This window comes from Prionailurus viverrinus, chromosome D2 (genome assembly GCF_022837055.1).
Source record: "Prionailurus viverrinus isolate Anna chromosome D2, UM_Priviv_1.0, whole genome shotgun sequence".
Taxonomy (NCBI): domain Eukaryota; kingdom Metazoa; phylum Chordata; class Mammalia; order Carnivora; family Felidae; genus Prionailurus; species Prionailurus viverrinus.
The window spans coordinates 31088561-31108227 of NC_062571.1; the positions used below are offsets into that span (position 1 = coordinate 31088561).

The window sequence follows — 19667 nt, forward strand, 5'->3', positions numbered from 1 at the left end:
TTTCTTTGTACCCCGAATTAGGTACGCCTGGTCTCTCCCCAGCGTCCAACCGTGCACGCTCTCCTACGGCCCCCTCCGCTCACTTCGCACAGGCTTCACCCGAGTTGCGCAGGACCCGGTTGGCCTAACCCTCGTCCCCTCCGCTCCCTTTGCCTCCGGTGGGCCCCGGCCTCAGCCCCGCCCCCTGCCCGCCCCCTTCCAGAGGGCGGGGCCGGGGCCTCGCGCCCATTGGCCGCTGGGCCGGCTGGTCCCAGCCGGGGCTGTGATTGCGGCTAGCAGATGTCAGTCCCGCAGCGAGCGCCGGTGGCGGGGCGCGCGGCCCGGCTAGCAGCCGCAGGTGGGGCTGCTCCCGGCGAGGGACCTAACTCGGGAGCCCCGGAGCCCCGCAGCCCCGCGGACAGTATCCAGGATGCCCCGCGGGGACTCGGAGCAGGTGCGCTACTGCGCGCGCCTCTCCTACCTCTGGCTCAAGTTCTCGCTGGTCATCTACTCCACGGTGTTCTGGGTGAGTGACCCCACAGGGGTCCTGAGATGGAGGAGGGGTTGCCGACACTCCCTGGATCGCTCCCACGCCGAATCGGGGTTGGGTCCAGACTTGGCTGCTCCAGGGAGGGCGCGGGGAGGGCACGCCTAGTTTCTCGTCTCACTTTCACTGGGAACCAGGAAATTCTGGCACCCGGCTCAGCCTGAATTTCAGCAGCCGGTGGGACCAGAGCGATAGAGACAGTTGACTACAACGAAGGAGCGCTACCTGGCTCACCTGTGTGCACCTGCCCAGAGCGTTGGTTTTCCGCGTCTGTTGCGCATGGGGTGCGCTAGGCCTCGGTTAGCTGGTTGGCCGCGCCCACCCGCCCCGCCAGTGTTAGACTTTGCCTCCCGATCAGCTTGTGGTCCGGATTGGGCGGGAAACCTGGACTCCCGGTCCTGTCCGCCCTAGCTTCTTGCAGATGCCCCAGAGCGAGATGCTTCCCCACTGTGCCTCGGTTTCCTTTTTCGGTGGAAGTAGAATGGGCGTGACTTGTCCTTGGTGAGGAGTGGTTAGGAGGATTCCACCAGGCCACCTCTGGGGAGGTCTCCAGCAGCTCCTGGATGCTGGGTAACTTCCCGCAGCCACTGAGTTTTACCTCCTCTTGTGTATTGCTGGGAGGCAGGGTGTTAGTGGTCGGACATGAATCAGGCTTCAAACCCTGCCACTGTCACTTTCTGGCTGAGTGATCTTGGGGAAGTTACTTAAACTCCCTAGGCCATAGTTTCTTCATCTGCAAACGGGCACAGTAATTATATTTAACTTTTAGGATGGGCGTGGAGATTAAATGAAATAGGCCAAGTTATAGTGCTGAGCCCAGGGACCAGTGAAAAGCTCAAGTGTGAGCCATTATTACTCTTGTGGCCTGGGAAGCTGGGCCCTCCTGGTAAGTTGTCCCCAGAGACTGATTTCTTCATGAAGATTTCAGACTAGGCTGGACCCTCACCTAGAAACGAGGACCTCTTTCTAGAGGCCAGCTTGAACCTTGCCTTTCTAGGATAGTCTCCTGCCCCCCACCCCCCTACACTATGCTACAGGGACTGCAGGGGAGATCGCTCACTCCCATCCCTCCTGAAATATATGCACACCCCATTCTCTTCTTGGGGCCCCTCGCTGGATCTATTCTCCTAGCAGGAACAGCTAGATCTGCCTGATAGCAAACAGGTCTGGCTTTCCACTTGACCCCTCAATGGATATGATGATGCCTGGTGGTCAAGAGATCCAGATTCTAGTCTTGTCCTGTTATTGACTCACTGGGAGATCTTAGGCAAGTCACTTCCTCGTTTGGGGTCTCAGCTGTTCAATACTTGCCTGCCTGTCTGGAGGACGAGGCTCAGCCCAATTCCCAATCCGGTTCCCTGGTTCTAGGTAATGTGGAAGAGAGATGAGCAGTACATTTGGGAGCCAGAGGATGGAGCAGAGGAAGGTGGAAGCTCCAGGGAGGCAGAAGGTTGTATGTGGGATTGGGGTGGGGGTCATTCTCTCCCAAAGGTGCATCAGCACCAACCAGAGGTTTTTAAAAACCCTACGGATACCTGGGCCATGGCACAGATATTTATTTAAACTATTTAAGCTCCCCAGCTAATTCTGATTTGTAGTCAGGGTTATAAACTGCGGGGCCAGATGGTCTCATAGGCCCCTCGGTTCGGATTCTTGGATTCTTTGCCTGCTCCTTGCTTGTCAGGCCACAGGAGCTCTACTCTCTGAAGGTCACAGTTGAGAGAAGGCTAAGGTTGATGGTGGGGGGGAGGTGGGAAGATCAGAAGCCAGAAGGTGGGGGCTGTGTTTCTGGCTTCACTGCCACCCTCCAGATGTAATCATTGACCAGTCTCTTACTCTTAACCTCCTTTGCACCTCCATGTTCCTATCTATAAAATGGGCAATTGATACCCTGCCCCACACCTCATTGGATTGTTTTTAGGACTCGTGATATGGGGAGATAGTGACATGTGGGTGTGACTAGTGCTGTACAAAAGAAAGTTACACAGGTACAATTGAACTCGAATTTTCTTTAAAAAAATTTTTTTTAATGTTTGTTTTTGAGAGAGAGACAGAGAGAGAGTGCAAGCAGGGGAGGGGCAGAGAGAGAGGGAGACACAGAATCCCAAGCAGGCTCCAGGCTCTGAGCTGTCAGCACAGAGCCCAACGCGGGGCTGGAACTCAACAAACTGCAAGCTCATGACCTGGACCAAAGTCAGATGCTTAATCAGCTGAGCCACCCAGGCGCTCCAGAACTCGAATTTTCAAGGCCTTGTTCTGTCTCTGTCCCTGTAGCCTGGAGAGAAGACCACTCAATGGCCCTTGCTTTGCTTCTCTTGGGGCCAGCTGGGACTCAGAACTCAGAATCTTTCCTCTCTAGTCAACTGAGGTTGCCTTACTAAATCCTTGACTTCCCATTCCTGGAAGTGTTTCTGCTTAAAAACCTCCCCCACCCATGCCAAGAGGTCAGCCACCTGCCGGCTGTGCCAGGGCAGCTCCAGGTGCCAGATTTTCTCTGCAGGGCGGAGGCCAGTGTGAGTGAGTAATTTGTCCTAGACTGGCCTTGCTGTTAATCGGAGACCCATTTAGGAAGGCCCATTAGCTCTGGTACCATCCCTTGGGATGTGGGTGGGGTCAGGGGTTACTTGTTTTATAAGCTCAAAGTAGTAACACTTTCAACTCAGTCTTTAGGTCTGGAAGGGACCATAAGTTTCACCAGAGGCAGGCACCTTCTGTAAGACTTTTGCTTTAGAACTTATTATCAGATAGGAAATGCGAGGACACTGTGCAAAATTTTATACTATCAAAGAGCAGTCATTGGTGATAAGCCTCTCTCCCGCCCCTCTCCCCTGTTCTGCCCTGGTCAGTTTCCTGTCACTTTCTTCTAAGATAATACTCTAGCCATGGGATGCCCTAGGCATGAACATGTGCATGTATTATATATTCTTTTTTTCCCCATACAAGGTAGCACATTATACACAGTTTTGCCCTTCCCTTCTCACTTAAATTGAAGTCTATGCGAATTCGGGAGCGAATCCGGGAGTGGTTGCCTCATTCGGTCTGATGACGAGATAGAATTCACTGTAGGCTGTGCCGAAACTCATTCAATCAGTCCTCGGCTGGGGAACTCGGGGTGTTTCCAATCTTAGGTGACTGCAAACAGCAGTGCAATGAGCAGCTTTGAATGTGTCATTTTGCACCCGTGTGTGTCTATCTGCAGGGTAGTTTCTAGAAGGAGAACTGGCCTGAGGTATATGTGAACGTACAATCGACATACAGAAATGCACCGATGATAAGTGGACACAGCCTGATGGATTTTTACTAAGTGAACACACATGTATCATCAGCCCCCAGGTCAACCGCTAGAACGGGAAGCAGAAGCCAGAAGCCCCCCACTTGCTCCCACCCCCGTCACCACCCCTTCCCTCCGGCGGTAATCACAGTCAGAATATCAAATGGCCTAGAACCGCTTTGCCTGTTTTTGTATGTGTGTTTAAAATTTTGATGTTTGTTAAATTGCCCTACATAGAGTTCCTACCAATTATGGTGTTATCTACGATATTACTTTAAACTGACTCACTTTTTAATGTTAATATTTTTTCCAAAGGAGGCTTTATGTATGTCATCACTGCCAATGGGAAACCAAAATGCATCATCAAAAATAGCATGTAACTGTAATGGTAAATAGTGCAGGGAAAACAAAACGTTATTAAATCCTGGCCGGATATTTCGGGTGATGTAGGCTGTGGACCTGAGTTCTGTGCTCAAAAGGCAGGCTGGCAAGTGTTTGAGAGGCGGAAAGACAAACTGACACCAAGACAGATTTGCTCCTGGATGCGGCGGGCAGGATGGGAAGGGCAGTGAGCCATGAAGACGTTTCTCAGCCTATGAGTCAAGGTGAATATGACCTTGATCACTTACAGGAGCTCCTGTCCCACACCTGGGGTCCCCTTTGTTTTCAGATGGGGACCTCGGGGCCCAGGGCGTGTTTCAGGGTCCCTCCGCAAAGCTGGTGTGAGTCCCCACATCTCCATATCCCCAGTTCAGTGCTCCTTCCGGTAGGTCTCTGAGCATGTCTCCGTGAGGAATGAGCTCACCCAGAGGCACTTTGGAGCCTCCTCTTCCGACCATGCAGTGTGAATCATTCTGACACATGTGCCCTCAACCCACTGGGGACACATCTCTAATTTTAGCGTTGACCACAGGGTATCCTAGAGATCCATTTACACGACTGTTTTTCCCTGTTGAACTGTGGGCTCGTAGAGGTCAGGGGCGCAGCTCATTCATATCCTTTTCCGTATGCTGGTCTTGGGGCTGGGGACACAGGAAATGCTCGGGGAAAGCTTGTTGCATTAAGGTGGTCAGGTCCGAACTTGTGTCTTGTAAGGACCTGAGGTGGGGGCACCTGGATCAGGGGCTGAGCTGGGTGTGTAGCCAGCGGTGGTCAGAATTGCTGAGGCTTTGAATCTGCAGAGTGGGCTGGGCTGATCATGGAGACACGGGCCATCCAGAAAGCGTGAGCCTGTTGCCTTGACAATGCGGTAGAATTTCCAGTCGGGTACAAAAGGGTGTCAGGGTTGGGGAATGTTGACTAACCAGGAAGAAAAGGACTTGGGGGGTGAGTGGGAAGGAAGTGGGCATGGCTAAGTGGGGGAGGTAAGAAGTGCCACGGGCAGTATTAATTCTTTGCCTTCTCCAAGGATGGACACCATTATCATAGCTTGGCTTGTGATTCTTTATATTTCCTATAGTTGGTTTTTTTTTTCCCGTTTTTTAATGTTTTATTTTTGACAGAGAAAGAGAGAGAGACAGAGACAGAGACAGAGCATGAGCGGGGGAGGGGCAGAGAGAGAGAGGGAGACACAGAATCCGAAGCAGGCTCCAAGCTGTCAGCACAGAGCCCGATGCGGGGCTCGAGCTCACAAACCGCGAGATCATGACCTGAGCCGAAGTCGGATGCTCAGCTGACTGAGCCACCCAGGCGCCCCTATATTTCCTATAGTTTAATGTTTAAGAGTGTGGACTCTATATCAGGCTGCATGGGTTCAAATCCCAATTCTAGCATTTATAATTTGAGTGACTTGGGCACTAATTTCTATGTGCCTCAATTGCTTTATCTGTAAAATGGGTGATAGTAGAGAGTTGCTGGGACCATGAAATGGATGAATATGTAGGAAGAGCTTAGAACAATGCCTGGCACGTGATAAACATGACGTCAACTACTTAAGGATTAGCCAATCTTTTCCCATCTCTGTTTTCTTAGGTACCCAAAAGCCAAAGACTGAGCATAGAAGGGTCCTTAAAGGCACCTCTAGAGTGAGCTTTTCACTTTACCGAGGAAAACAGGGGCATGGAGAGAGGAAGTAGGTTGCTTTAGACCCCATAGCAAGTTCGTGACAGACCAAGAACAGGACCGGAGTTGCCTGATTGAAGTTTCTTCATTGGGTCACCATGACCTTCACCAGCCGCCCCCCTTCCCCCCACACCCGTGGTCTCCCCCTGCTGTCAGGGCTCGGGGTGTGGGTGGAGGGTAGCACTTCTGGAAGGAGCCGTGTACCTGGCCTCCCAGTTATGCACTAGATGAAGCCAGATGAAAAAGAAAGGAGATTTAGTTTCCAGCAGGAATTTCCAACTTTGGAAAAGAGCCTTATTGTTTTTGTGAAAATAATATGTGCATATAGTTAAAAACCTTTCAGGCAATTCAGGTAAGTACACCGAAGACAGTAAAAGTCACCTTTGTTCTGTCACTGGGAGAGAACCACTGTTACGTGCTGGCAAACACTCATTTGGCCATCTCCTTGTACGCATGCGTACCTACTTTATTTCCTGAATTATTACTTATCATTGTGCTTGAATCCTCAGGCAGGTCCATTTTCCTCTTGTTCTAGGCAAGCATTTCAAAGAGAAAATAGTGAAATGCAAGCAGAAAGTGACTTCACCCTGGAGAAGCAGCCACCATGCCTAAGAGGCTGTCAGAGAAGACCTGGAAGCAATGGGACTGGGGTCCCCTCCCCCAGCCTGGCCGAGGGGCCTTAAAAATCCAGAGAATCAAGAAGGCAGACCTGGAAGGGATTTGGAGAGCCTTCCAATGCACCCCTTTTGCCGATGAGCAAACTAAGGCCTCGAGAAAGTTCCTTTGCTCTTAGCTTAGGCTTCGGTGCACCAGCCCTTCTCTCGCTGTAGGAGAGGCATTGTTTTAAATTGTGGGACTGGATTGGGACCTCGCCATCTTTGGTTGTTTGTTCCTGAGAAGCTGAGAAGCAGGAGTAACCACCCGCCCTCCTTCGTGCCCCTGCCTGGCGCCTCTTCTCTCCAGGTGACTCACAATGCCAACCTGGGGTGGGGCTCAGAGTAAACCAGATAAGAGACTGATAATGAAATTTCTGTACCCAACTGGCTCCACAGACAGGGGAAAGGTGTCTTCTGGGTTAGCCCAGGACACACAAGATTGAGAAGATTAACCTTTTCCAGAGAGAACCTGTGGCTGTGAGTGGGTTTGAACCTCCATCTTAGTGGAAGGTGGGAGAGTCTGGTCCTGACCTGCCATTCTCTCCAGGGTGAAGAAGGTTCTTTGCTTATTCGGTCAACAAATAGTTACTTGATGCCTAGTGTCTATGCCAGGCACTGTGATGTTTACTGGGAAACAGCTATGAACAAGACAGACTTAGTCCAGGCCTTGGAAGACAGACAAACCAGTAAATAAGTGTAGCTTGTGACTGGTACTAAAAAGGAAATTAGGGAGCAAGTGGGGGGAGATGGGAGTTCCTACTTGGGATGGTATGGTCAAGGAAGGCCTTTGTGAGGAGCTGACATTTCAGCTGACGCCCAAGGAATGAGATGGAGCCAGCCATAGAAAAGGCCTATAGAGAACATCGCCGACAGAGGGAGTAGTGTGTACAAAGGCCCTGAGGTAGGCAAGTATGGCTGAAGCAGATGGGGAAGCTTAAGAAGGGCCATGTTGTGAGTGGAGAGGGTGGCTCCTGGTTCTCTAAGGAGTATGGGGTCTGAGTGACTGAAAGGGAGGTTTCATTGTCAGGACCCAATGGCAGGGCCAGTTGGAGACAGATCAAGTGCTCGTTCTGCTGTGTGACCCTACCTAGAGAGGACTGACTCTCTGAGCCTCTAGACTTCTCATCTGTGGATACCCGAGAGGCCTTGGGGAGGCTTCTGCAAGAGGAGAGATGCCAAGGCACCATGCACACTGTAGGGCCTGGTGTCCGCTGGGGCCTTGCAGAGCTCAGGAGGGCTGGGATAGAAGATGTGAGAACTTCCGGAGTCTGTCTTATTAGAGGAGGCCACTTCCTGCTGGTGATGCTCTGTCTGCTTAGAGCAGATGGACGTGGCCATACTCTTAGGTGGAGAAGTCTGACCCCTTGGGAGTGCAGATGGCCTTTTACAGGAACCCGGTCCTTCCCACCCCTTAGTTCTTGGGCTGTAGTGGTGTACCTATCGGCAGAAGCCGTGTGCCGCCTGATGGGCACGTGGGTCCAGGCAGGCCGTCATAGAAGTGTCCCGCAAGGCTGAGAGCTGGACAAGTGGGGCTGGGAGAAGCACTTCCAGGAGCCCAGGCGCAGGGCGTTCCTCGGCCCGGGAATGTCAGGCAGGTGGCAGATAGAACTCGGGTTCACAGCCTATATAAACCACACTACCCAGCTAGGATTTAATAAAGTCCCTCAACAACTCCTGTCTTCATCTTCTTTCTGCCCTGATCATGAGTCTCCCACTCTTGGGATGGAAAGAGTCAAGTGGCCACCGCCACCCCTTTGGGAGCCCAACTGTTTGTCCACCCCTAAGTGTCCCCGCCAGAGCCTCCTGGGAGCCGCTGGCCGGCCCCGCCCCCATCCCAGGCTGTCTGCAGCTGCCCTGAGCTCTCTGCTAGGACTCCGTGAGTGACAGCCTCTCAAGGGACACGGACAGTGCTGGCTCATCTCTCCCCCCAGCCCAGCGCAGGGCCAGCCAAACAGTGAGCCTGGGCCAGAGGCTGGGCAGAACCAAAGTCAGAGGCCTGAGTTCCAGGCGGCTGCCTGAGTCCTCTCTGGCCCTGCAGGGACCAGCCTTCCCTGCTGCACACAAGGCCACACATCAGGCCTCTGTCCCCGGGCACAGCAGCAGTCCCGTTTACGGTGTGGACACCGGTACCCCAGATGGAAAGGGTAATACCGAGTGAAATCGCCGACTGGTGCCCATCGTCCCCTCTGAACGCTCAACGGAGGTTGTCCCATTGGCCTCAGAGTTTTAGCACCAGAAGCCGTTGCTGTGTGGTCTGGTGTATTTCCTCCCCCTTTGAAAGGCAGGGGTTGCATCAGATGCCCTCCACGGTCCTTGGAGGTTTGGCCCAAATGGCAGTCCAAGTCACCTTCTAACTGCCAAGTAACAGGTGACACTCCTGTTCTGAAAGTCTGTAAGAGAATTCTAAATGTTTTACAGCCCCGCTTGGCAAGCAATTTCGATTAAACTGCTTTTACAACCAGGAAGTCCTTCCTGAGAGCTAACTCACATTCCTTTCCCCTGTTTTCCCCTCCTTCCATCAGGGCTTTCCTTGAAGACCGGAATCCCCTAAGAAAGCAGATGTAGAGCCCAGCCATTGGCCTGTGGGGCAGGCAGGGACCTGGAGGGGGCGGGGCCGAGGGAGGGGCAGGACCAAAGGCCTCACCCCCAAGCCGGCCTTGCTCCTCCCCCAAGCCCTATCCGGGTCTTCTCAGGCTTCAGCACAGCCCACTAGAAGGGAAAGAGATTTTGTCTGCTCATTTGGGTCTCTCCCTAGTGAGACCGCCTGGTGCAGCCGAAAGAAGGGGCTTGTGTTTTGTTTCCGCAAATCACAAGTTCCCCGGGACGGCCGTAACAACTGGGCGGCTTACGGCAACAGAAATATGTGCTGTCGCCATCCTGGAGGTCTGAAGTCTAAACCCAGCGTGTCACAAGGCTCGTCTACCTCCGGAGGCTGTGGGGGAAATCCTTCCCCGCCTCTACAGGCTTCTGGTGGCTTGCCTGCCTCTGCCTCCACTTTTACGTGGTCTTTCCCTCTGTGCTTGTGTCTTTCTTCTGTCTCGAAGCTCCCTCTGCCTTTTCTTGTAAGGACGCTTGTCATTCGACTGGAGGCACACCCAGGTGATCAGGATGGTTTCATCTCAAGACTCAGAACCTAATTATACCTGCCAGGACCCCTTTTCCAAATAAGGTCACGTTCACAAACATGAACCTATCTTGTTTGGGGAGGGGGCATTCAATCCACAGCAGAGCTCAGGGGTCAGAGTCAGAAATGGGGTCCCCATCCTTTCACTAACTAAAATCACCATGACCCCAAACAAGTACATCTTGCCTATCTGGAATTGCTTCCCCATCTGGAAAATGGGGCTAGGCCACCCCCTGCCACATCTCTCCTCCCGGGCACAGAGCTGCAGGTCAGCGAGATCACAACCAGTGTTCCAACATGATGCCCGGGTGTCAGTAGTTCTCAAGCTGAGGACATAATTTAAAGGGGAAAAAAATCATAGCTCGACTCCCCAAGTGTGAATTCCCGACTCAGAAAGACCCCTCAAGTCTGGTTCTATAGAAACTTCTTTAAGTTACAAAGTTAACTCCAGAGAAGGGTTACCTTTAGACCAGATAAAAGAACGTTGGAAAGATAACCAAAAGGAAAGCAAAATTCTAGAGCTCAGCGACCACCCCCCGCTCCCTGGGCACATCCCAGTCCCCTGGAGAAGCCTGGCCTCCCAGGTGATCTCCCACATCCCCTAGCTCTCCCTTCACCATTTGAAGCAGCAAGCCTCTCCCTCGTGGTGTGCTAACTTCCCAGACTCTGTCCAGATGGTCCAGGAGGCTGGGGAAGGCTCAGTGTGTCGCTCTGGATTCACACGGAGAGAGCGTTGGCTTGGAAACCTGGCTGGTTTCATCAGAATTCCCTCGCGGGCACCATCAGAGCGGCATCTTCCACGCCGACCTGCATGCTCGAATCACCTGGGTAGGTTTAAAAAGGATAGGTGCCTGGGTCCCCCCCATACCCACTGCATCAACTCTGAAGATGGGGCCTGGTGTGTACTTGTAAAATCCTCCAGGATCAGAAGCCTCCAGACACAGTCAATGAGGCCCACTGATCGACAAGGTCCTTTGGACCTCAGGAAGTGACCCAGGCTCAGAATTTGGCACCAGCCCCAGAAGCCAGCACCCGACTCCACTCGAGCAGGGGGTCTGCAATGGGAGGGCCTGGGGGCTGGCCTCTGCCCTCTGCCAAGCACACTGCACCCAGCACAGCACCCAGCTCACTGTGACCCAAGCACCTCCGTGGCCCCACTGTGCTGCAACCAGCACAGCCCATCCCTTGGTAAGGGACAGGAAGGAGCACAGAAAGCCGATGTGACTTGTCCGAGGCCACACATGGCATCCTGGGAGGGGCTTCCAGCAGTGGGGAGAGTAGGTGGTTCCGGCTCTCCCAGCAGGAAGGAGGAGGGCTCTGAGCCCCCGGAGTCCTGACCAGGCCAAAGCGGTTTCCCTTCCAGCCTCCAAGCAAATGTTTATTTCCTGCAGGCCAAGATGCAAATGCCTGCCTCGACGAGCAAGTCCCCTTTGGGAAAAACGAAAGAAGACACAGCAGGCACTTTTCCACAGTGAAATAGTCTGGTGGGGAAGGGGGGCGATTTGCAAATGGTAGGTTGTGCCGGTCACTTCCCCTCATGGGGGCCTGAGTCTCCTCAGCTCTAGAACGGGACAAGTGCCCCTGTCTGCCAGGCTCACAGCGGTTGTTCTGAGGATCCAAAGAGGTGAAACAGTGTTGGTGAGGCAGGGCGCACGATGGCACCCCTCCCTCTGGGCCACACCCCGTGAGCGCAGGGCTCCTGCCCAGGGACGCCTGCTCCGGGCACCTGTGCTGATGCCCGGTGCACGAGACGCTCCGCTCGGAGCCCAGCGGGCACCGCCCCACCTGCCAGGCCCCTGTGGGAGGTACAACGGTGTCCGCTTCCCACCGACAAGGAATCTGAAGCACAGAGAGTCGAGGGTGACGTGTCCGTGGTCATGCAGCCAATCAGACTCTCTCCTCTCCCATCCATCGAGAAGCGCTCTTCCCCCAATGTGCTGCCTCCAGGCCTAGCCTTTGCAGAGGGGGTGTCCGACCTCCACGTCCAGGCCCAGCAGTCACCCTCTGCAGGGTCCCGCCCTCCCTCCTGCAGGCTCCCTTCTGCACTCCTCTCTGCCCGGCCCCCTCCTGGTCCTTCAGGCCCCTTTCCTACCTCCTCAAGGCTATCCCCGAAGCTCCTCTACAGTCCAGGCCATCCAGTGGGACAGGAAACCACACATCACTTCTGGCTGTGTCTGCCGGAGGTCAGCTCCATCTCTGTCAAGGGCTGACCCTCTAGGTGGAAAAATGACACCTTAGTCTTCTCTGTTTCCCCCCTCGGGGCCCAGGCCAGAGAGGACATCTGGTGCGACCTGCTCTTTTCAAAGGGGAGGAAATACACCAGACCACACAGCAACGGCTTCTGGTGCTAAAACTCCGCGGCCAATGGGACAACCTCCATTGAGCGTTCAGAGGGGACGATGGGCACCAGTCGGCGATTTCACTCGGTATTACCCTTTCCATCTGGGGTACCGGTGTCCACACCGTAAACGGGACTGCTGCTGTGCCCGGGGACAGAGGCCTGATGTGTGGCCTTGTGTGCAGCAGGGAAGGCTGGTCCCTGCAGGGCCAGAGAGGACTCAGGCAGCCGCCTGGAACTCAGGCCTCTGACTTTGGTTCTGCCCAGCCTCTGGCCCAGGCTCACTGTTTGGCTGGCCCTGCGCTGGGCTGGGGGGGCGGGGAGGGGGGAGAGATGAGCCAGCACTGTCCGTGTCCCTTGAGAGGCTGTCACTCACGGAGTCCTAGCAGAGAGCTCAGGGCAGCTGCAGACAGCCTGGGATGGGGGCGGGGCCGGCCAGCGGCTCCCAGGAGGCTCTGGCGGGGACACTTAGGGGTGGACAAACAGTTGGGCTCCCAAAGGGGTGGCGGTGGCCACTTGACTCTTTCCATCCCAAGAGTGGGAGACTCATGATCAGGGCAGAAGGAAGATGAAGACAGGGGTTGTTCAGCAACCTACAGTCCCTGTGGTAGGAGTAGGGCCTGTTTCTGTCTTCTGTCCCCACTGCGGTCTCCTCTGGTGCTGGCCTCTCTTAGAACTGAACTTTCCTTTTTGCAGTCGGGAAGTCCCCCCATGCTGCCCGCTGTCTAGTCCGGTCCTCTCTTCCGGATCCTACTGTTTTGTCTTTTTAAAGCTAGCAATCGGGGCTCCTGGCTGGCTCGGTTGAGTGTCCCACTCTTGATTTAGGCTCAGGTCATGATTGGTTATGGAAGCGCAGGAAGGCAGAAATGGAGCTGGCATCACTATCCTTCAGTGTCCATCCCTGTGGTTTTAACGTTTCCATCGGGAGAGGGTAGGCCAGGGCGTGAGAACTCTTTCCTGACAAGAGAGGCCAGCTTGGGGTGGCGAGAGCACTGGCTTGGGAGTCTGGAGACCCGGGTCACAGCTGCCGTCCAGCGGCTGATATGCTGTGCGACCTCATGGGAGCGATAACCTCTCTGTGGGCCTCAGATTCCCATCTGCAGAATAAGGCGGTTCGGCCAGAGCAGCGTCCATCTGCTTATTCCTGGTGGTTCACAAGAGGTTTTTAGGTGGTCCCTGCGGGAACATTTTGAAGTGTAATATGTGTGTAAGAAAATACTTTGTACCTCAAGTCTACGATTTCATGCACGTCGGTAGGTGAGGTCAGGATCGTGTTTATTTTAATAAGAAACGGCAGTTGTTTGAAAGGAATAGAGTAGGTACCTCCTGGTCAGGTGAAGGCACGTAACACGGTCTTTGTATCTGCTGACTTTTAAAGAAAAAATGGCGGTTCTCGTGATGTGTTATAGCACCTTACAGTTTACAAAGGAGTTTCTCTTTCTCCTGGGGTCCTCTGAGTGACCGTTGGCGTTAGCATTCCTGTTTGGCGCTCAGAGAGGGAAGTGGCCTGTCCAAGGTCACACAGCTCCTGAGTGGCCGAGGGCCTCCGGCTGGCTGCGCTCTTTGCCAGGTGGCCCCAGGCCAGCCTCATCGAGTGGTGAGCGACCTTCACCTCCTCCCTCCGCTGGCAGTTGGAGCGCCAGGATTGCGTCGTGATGGCTCGTGGTGTGTGTTCTCTGGTCCTAATTTTTTTCAAGCAGGGGAGGAGGAACTGATGGTGAAGAGTGACCCCCTTCTCTCTTCCTCCAGGCCTCTCTTCCTACATAGGCAGGAGCTTGTCCCGGAGCCCACGGGGGCCTGTTTTCTAGTCAGCTTTCTTGGAGGGATAATAGGTAGGTTCCTGTTATAGCCTATATTTAGCTCTGGTTAGCAGTTACTGATACATTTGGTTAGGGCATTCATTCCAGGCCAGAGAAGGCTCTTGCCCGCTTTCTCAACGGTTTATAGTGAAAAGATTAAAACATTAGAGATGGTGAAAGAACGATACAAAGAGCTGCATTAAAAATAATCAGGCAACAGCACCACAGTTCGTGCATTGCATCAAATCTCATTTTGGCCAAAAAAAAAAAAAAAAAAAAAAAGTTTCCCGGTGCACTTGAAACATGAGGGTAAGTACCTCTGAATCCCTGAAGGTTGTACGTTCTGGAATCCCGGCAGGACGGTCGTGAGTTACTTGCCTGCCCCATCCACCAAGACCTACTGGGGCCTTGCTCTCTGCTTGTTTAGGGAAATTCGCAACACAGCTAGGGCAAGGCTTGCTGGGCCTGGGTGGTGATGTGGAATGCAGGGGTGGAGGGGGCCTGCGTGAGCCCTCTTCCTGTTGGAAGCCGTGCTGGGGACTCCCTGAGCGTTCACCCTTAATCACCAGCTGCACATGCTGGGCCCTGCGCCAGGCACTGGGGGAGGGGCTCCAAGTTGCTGCAAACCCCCGGGCTGGCTGTCCACAGTCCACTTGGGCAGACCCGACATGCCCTGGGTTGCTACATCACGGGGCACTCCGCAAACAACCAGTGCATACAGCAGGTTTTCAGGAAGTCCGCGTGCCCAGGGGCATGTAGGGTGCACTCTTTTGTTCCCTGGTTCTGATGCCTGGGGCGTGGTTGGGTGGGGTCAGGAGAGGTCCTTTCTCCTTTGCAAGCTGGAGAACCCTGGTTGCTAGAGAAGCCTCAAATCAGTAGTCCCACAATCGAATTGTGAAAGGGGAAATGAACTTAAAAATTTATTTATTTATTTTGAAGTTTACTTATTTATTTTTGAGAGAGAGCGAGTGCGAGAGCGAGAGCGAGAGAGAGAGAGAGAGAGAGAGAGAGAGCATGAGCCGGGGAGGGGCAGAGAGAGGGAGACACAGAATCTGAAGCAGACTCCAGGCTCTGAGCTCTCAGAACGCAGGGCTCGAACTCAAAAACTGCGAGACCTTGACCTGGACGAAGGCGGATGCTCAACCGACTGAGCCACCCAGGGCCGCCCTCACCCTCCACCCCAGTTTTTTTAAACCCACAGAAAAGTTGAAAGAGTTTCAAGAACACCTGCATGCCTTTGGTTACCAATTGTTAACATCTTGTCTTAACATTTCTCTCTCTCCCTCATCTCTCTCTCTCTCTCTCTCTCTCTCTCTCTCTCTCTCCCCCCCGTGCGATGCTTTTTTGCCAACCCAGCTGAAAGGAAGCTGCAGCCTTGTGACCTCACTCTTAGATACTCCAGCGTTCAGCTTTCCAAAAAAGGCATTCTCCCACACGCTGCTACTCTCCATCTGAAAAAAAACAAAATCACTGTAAAATAAAACCTCATCTAATCTGCAGGTCATATCCACAAATGTCCCAGTTGTTCCTCAAATGTCCTTTGGGACAGATATTTGACTCGACCAGGACGCACTCAAGGTTCACACATTATCTTGGCTGTGGCGTGTCTCTGGAATCCCCCAATCTAGTTCAACCCCACTGCTTTTGACTTTTTGATGCCTTCCAGGCTGGTGATCTGCAGAACACCAGCGTTCTGGATTCGTTTCACAGGTTCCTTGTCGTTGGGCTCAGGCCACACACATTTCCCGTATAAGCGCCGCACAGGGGATTTGGCAGAAGGTCCGGGATGCTGCGTTCAGAGGCATATGATGCCTGGCCGCCGCACCGCCAGCCGTGCCAAGCTAGACCGCCAGCCCCCCTCTATTGCTAACATGCATTTCCCCCTCCATGGCAAATGGGCTGTGAGGTGGCTCTTCGGGCCATGTGAATGTTCTGTTCAGTGAGAGAACTTCTGAAAGCAAATCTGAGCATGTGACTCCTTGCTTAAGTTATTTCAGCTATTTCCCTATTGCAACTTCAAAGTCTATCTTGAGTCTGCCTGCTTCTCGCCACCTCCCCCTGCCCACCGTGGTCCCGGCCACTGCCGCCTGGCATCGGGGTGACTGCAGGAGATTCCTGACTGTTCTCCCTCTGCACCTCCACCCCTCCCCCCACGCCCCCCAACCCCCACCCCTACCTACCCTGTCTCTTCCCAGCCCAGCAGTCAGTTAGAGTAACTCATTTAAAAATCAAAGTCAGGGAGTGCCTGCGTGGCTCAGACTCAGAGCCCCACAGCCGGCTCTCTCCTGTCAGCACAGGGTCAGCTTTGGATCTTCTGTCCCCACCTCTCTCTGCCCCTCCTCCCCCTCGCTCCCCCCCCATCTCAAAAATAAATAATCATTCAAAAAAAATCAAAGTCAGGCAGACCTTCCTCTAGAAACCTGTGTGCCTCCCACCTACTCAGAGCAGAAGTCAGAGTCCTCTTGGGAGCTTCAAAGGCTCCCGGCAGATGCTTTGCCCCACTCCTGCCCTCTGACCTCCTCTCCCACACTCTCCCCCTCTGTCACCCCGTGGCTGCTCTTCTGTGAGCACGGGAGCACATTCCCAGGTGTTGGTAGCTGCTTGACCGTTCATCCATACATCCCCGTGGATGGTAGAGAGCCCTCCACCTATGTCAAGCTTTGCTCAAATGTCACTTTCCCTGACTAAGCTATTTAAACTGGCAGTCTCCCCCTCCCCCTCCCCCCCCCCCCCCCCAGCCTCCCTGGCCTTTCCTGTTTTCTTCTCCATAGCACTTATAACCATGGCATACTGCGTTTTTCTTATTTGTCTCTCCCCAGCTAGAATGTGAACCCCCGCCCCCAAGAGCGGGGACTTTCGAGTTTGGGTCGCTGCTATAGCTGTGTCCCCCACCGCCTCTCGTTCCCCAAATAGCTGCTCTCAGAGTGTGCACCCCCAGCGATCCTTGCGGGGACCCTTTCTAGGGGTCCGCGAAGTCAGAACCATTTTTATAGTGACGCTGAGACGTTGCTGGCCTCCCACACCCTCATCCTGGGGGGTGTTCCGCGGAGCGTTTCAGGGCACAGCGTGGTGACGTGGCGGCGGACTGAGTGGGGAGCAGCCGTCTTCCCATCAGCCCCCGCTGTTTGCAAAAATGTAAAGCCCGTGCCCCTCTTCTCCCTCCGTTGTTTTTGGAAAATCTTTTATACAAAGCATGCTATGTATGTTAATACGTAAATCTATTGGTATTTCTAAACGAGTTAATACATATTTAAAATATGTGTTTTAATTTCTTAGGTAGTAACTGATTGATAGATGTCCATAAAAATAAAAGCCCTGGGAGCCTCCACTCCAGAAGAGTGAAAAGGAGTCCTGGGATGAAAAATGTTGAGAACCGCTGGCTTACAAATCCTCTCAGTGAAGAGATGTTGAGTGAATGGACATTTGGGTTTTAATCCGAGAGTCCTGGCCTTGGTGGCCTGGCGGCTATGGGCTTGCCTGGCCTCCTCTGTTCCTCCATCTACCCGTGCTTGACTCCAGCTGTGCCGACCTGCTGTTTCCATGGCACCTTCATGGGTATCTGAAACCCCTCATCCACTTCAGAAATCTTTGCTTGTCTATTACATGCCTTCCGTGGACTCAGTCCATTAACGTCACCTTCTCCGGGAAGCCTTCCTAGATTTCACCGGTCTTGCCTGTGATTTAGCATCTGCTCCTCCCTGGCCCCTCTGCACACTCGACTCCCGCATTGTATTTCCCTAACCCTGCTACATGTATTGGTGAGCAGGTGTCTTGAGGGCAGGAACTACGTCTTCTCTTTTTATTCCCAGGGCTTGGTACATAATAGGTACTTAAGAAATGTATGTTGAATCAGTGAATGCTGCCTTGGATTTCAGAATAGGGACACCCCTTTCCCCGAATTATCCGTGAACCAAAGTGTCTCTAAAAGGGGAAATGGTTTCTGGCATCTGATTTGAGTTTTGAAACGTCGGTGTTAGACGAGTACTATACCTTTGGGGAGCCTGGGTGGCTCAGTCGGTTAAGAGGCTGACTCGATTTCAGCTCAGGTTATGATCTCGAGGTTGGTGGGATTGAGCCCCTCCCCTTGCCTTGGACTGGGCTTTAACAGCCAGGAGCCTGCTTGGGATTCTCTCTCTCTCCCTCTTTCTGCCCCTCCCTCTCTCTCTCTCAAAATAAATAAACTTAAAAAAAAAAACAACACAGAAACCAAAGAACAGTCCTGTATCTTTAGTGTGGAAGGAGAAATAACATTGATTGAACACCTGCTGGGTGTCAGGAGCTCCAGGGACATTGTGGCTCATCAGGCCACTGTGAGCCGGTGTGGGCCCTACCCGCTTGTCATGTGGCTTCTGTGGGGAGGGTGTGGTCTGGGAGCTAAGCCACCACACGTCCTGCGAACCTGTGGAACTGTGAAGACTCTGAAGTTGTTGAGGTCAAAGACGGCATGGGTGCTGCGGGGTCCTGCCATCGTGGCCTGTGTGCAGTAGGGAATAAACACCTGGAATTATCTGTTCAATGGGCATCATTCATACTGTAAATATCAGGACTAGTGAGGGCTTCCCATTGTTGGTTTCACAGGGGATCGGGAGTGGAGAGAGATCCCTGTTGCTGGGGTGATCCAGAAAGGCTTCCCAGGGGAGGAGGGCTTTGAGCTGAGTTTTGGAGGATGGGTGTTAATTAGCCCCTTACACCTTTACTATTTCCAAACAACTCTTCATCTCCTTTCCATTGCTGCTGTAGGAGACAGCCCTGGGGTGCGTGTCTTGGTGGAGGCTGGGGTGGGGGGACCTCTGTCCCCTGCAGGGCTTTTTCTCATGCCGAATGTGACATCCTGGATCAGGTAGGAGAGCAGGGGACCCCAGGAGAGGAGACTTCGGGCCACATTCTGTCTGCTAGTGGCCGGGATTCTAGGCGGGGCTATTCTCTTGTGAGTTTTCATGGACTTCTAGAGCAGTGAAGGGATTCTAGAGCTTGTAGCCAACGCCCTCCCTTTTGGAGCAGGGAAACTGAGGCCCAGAGATAGGAAGGGGCTTGCCCAAAGTCACATGGGAGTCAGCGGCAGAGCTGGGATTATAGTCTCCCCTTACCCCCAGTGCTCCTTTCAGTGTGTGACGCTCTCCCCTTGTCTCCTCGTGTCTCTGGAGTCACGAGCCCTTGGCGTGGAGGCAGTTCTGAAGTGTCCCAGCACTGACACTTGTGTTCTGAATGCCTCCTCCGCCTTCCAACTCTCGTTCAGGGGCAGAGGGGGAAAGAACGAGCCGAGGGCCACGTATATATAAAAAGCAATTTGATTCATTTTTTTTTCTTCGATATAAAACTATACCTCACGTTAAAAATAAGAAGCATGAAACACTTAGCGTAGAGACAACGCCGAATTTGTATATGCCCAACCCAGCCACGTGACCCTTGGGAGGCGGTAGCCTGACTGTGGGGCCTCAATGCCCTCTGCGCTGATGCTGGGAAGCCCTTCTTCCCTTCCTTCCTCTACCACTGCCCTGCCCTGCCCTGCCCTTGCCCAGTCCTTTCCAGGCAGCTGCCTCCTTTACTGGAGCTTCTCCTTCCAGCAGCCCGGAGAGTCAGGGAGAAGTGAGGTCACAGGAGACCCCCGCCTACTCCCCGACCCCATCCCTGAAGTTCCTCTTGCCTTCGCTTCGGGTTCTGAGGGATGATTCCCATGCTGTCTCTGGGAAAAGCCCCAGGCCAGTGGAAGAATCGGGGATGTCTGGCCCGGTATCTGGTAGACACGTGTATGCTCTGAAAGGCTGCTGGGGCCTGTTGTCTGGGACAAAGCCCCTTCGTCACCTCTGTGAGCCTGTGTGTCCTTTTAAAAGGTCTGAGAGGTGGGGCGGCCTGGGCCACCTGACCCACTCCCGCCAACAGCCACAGCCCTGA

General features: G+C 53.5%; 1 protein-coding gene across 4 annotated transcripts in view; it reads left to right on the forward strand.

Moving 5' to 3' along the window:
• The first annotated feature begins 250 nt into the window (after window positions 1-250).
• Window positions 251-19667, forward strand: part of TSPAN15 (tetraspanin 15) — a 49681-nt gene continuing 30264 nt past the window's right edge. The window contains exons 1-2 of one of the 4 annotated variants that reach the window (XM_047825637.1): window positions 253-505; window positions 6394-6821. Coding sequence is in view for 3 of the 4 variants with exons in the window: in XM_047825634.1 (XP_047681590.1) it covers window positions 410-505 (96 nt within the window). In the remaining variant the exon portion in view is untranslated. Of the gene's footprint in view, window positions 506-1922; window positions 1977-6393; window positions 6822-19667 lie in introns of those variants that run through there. The other 3 variants (XM_047825634.1, XM_047825636.1, XM_047825635.1) reach the window with 3 other exon arrangements.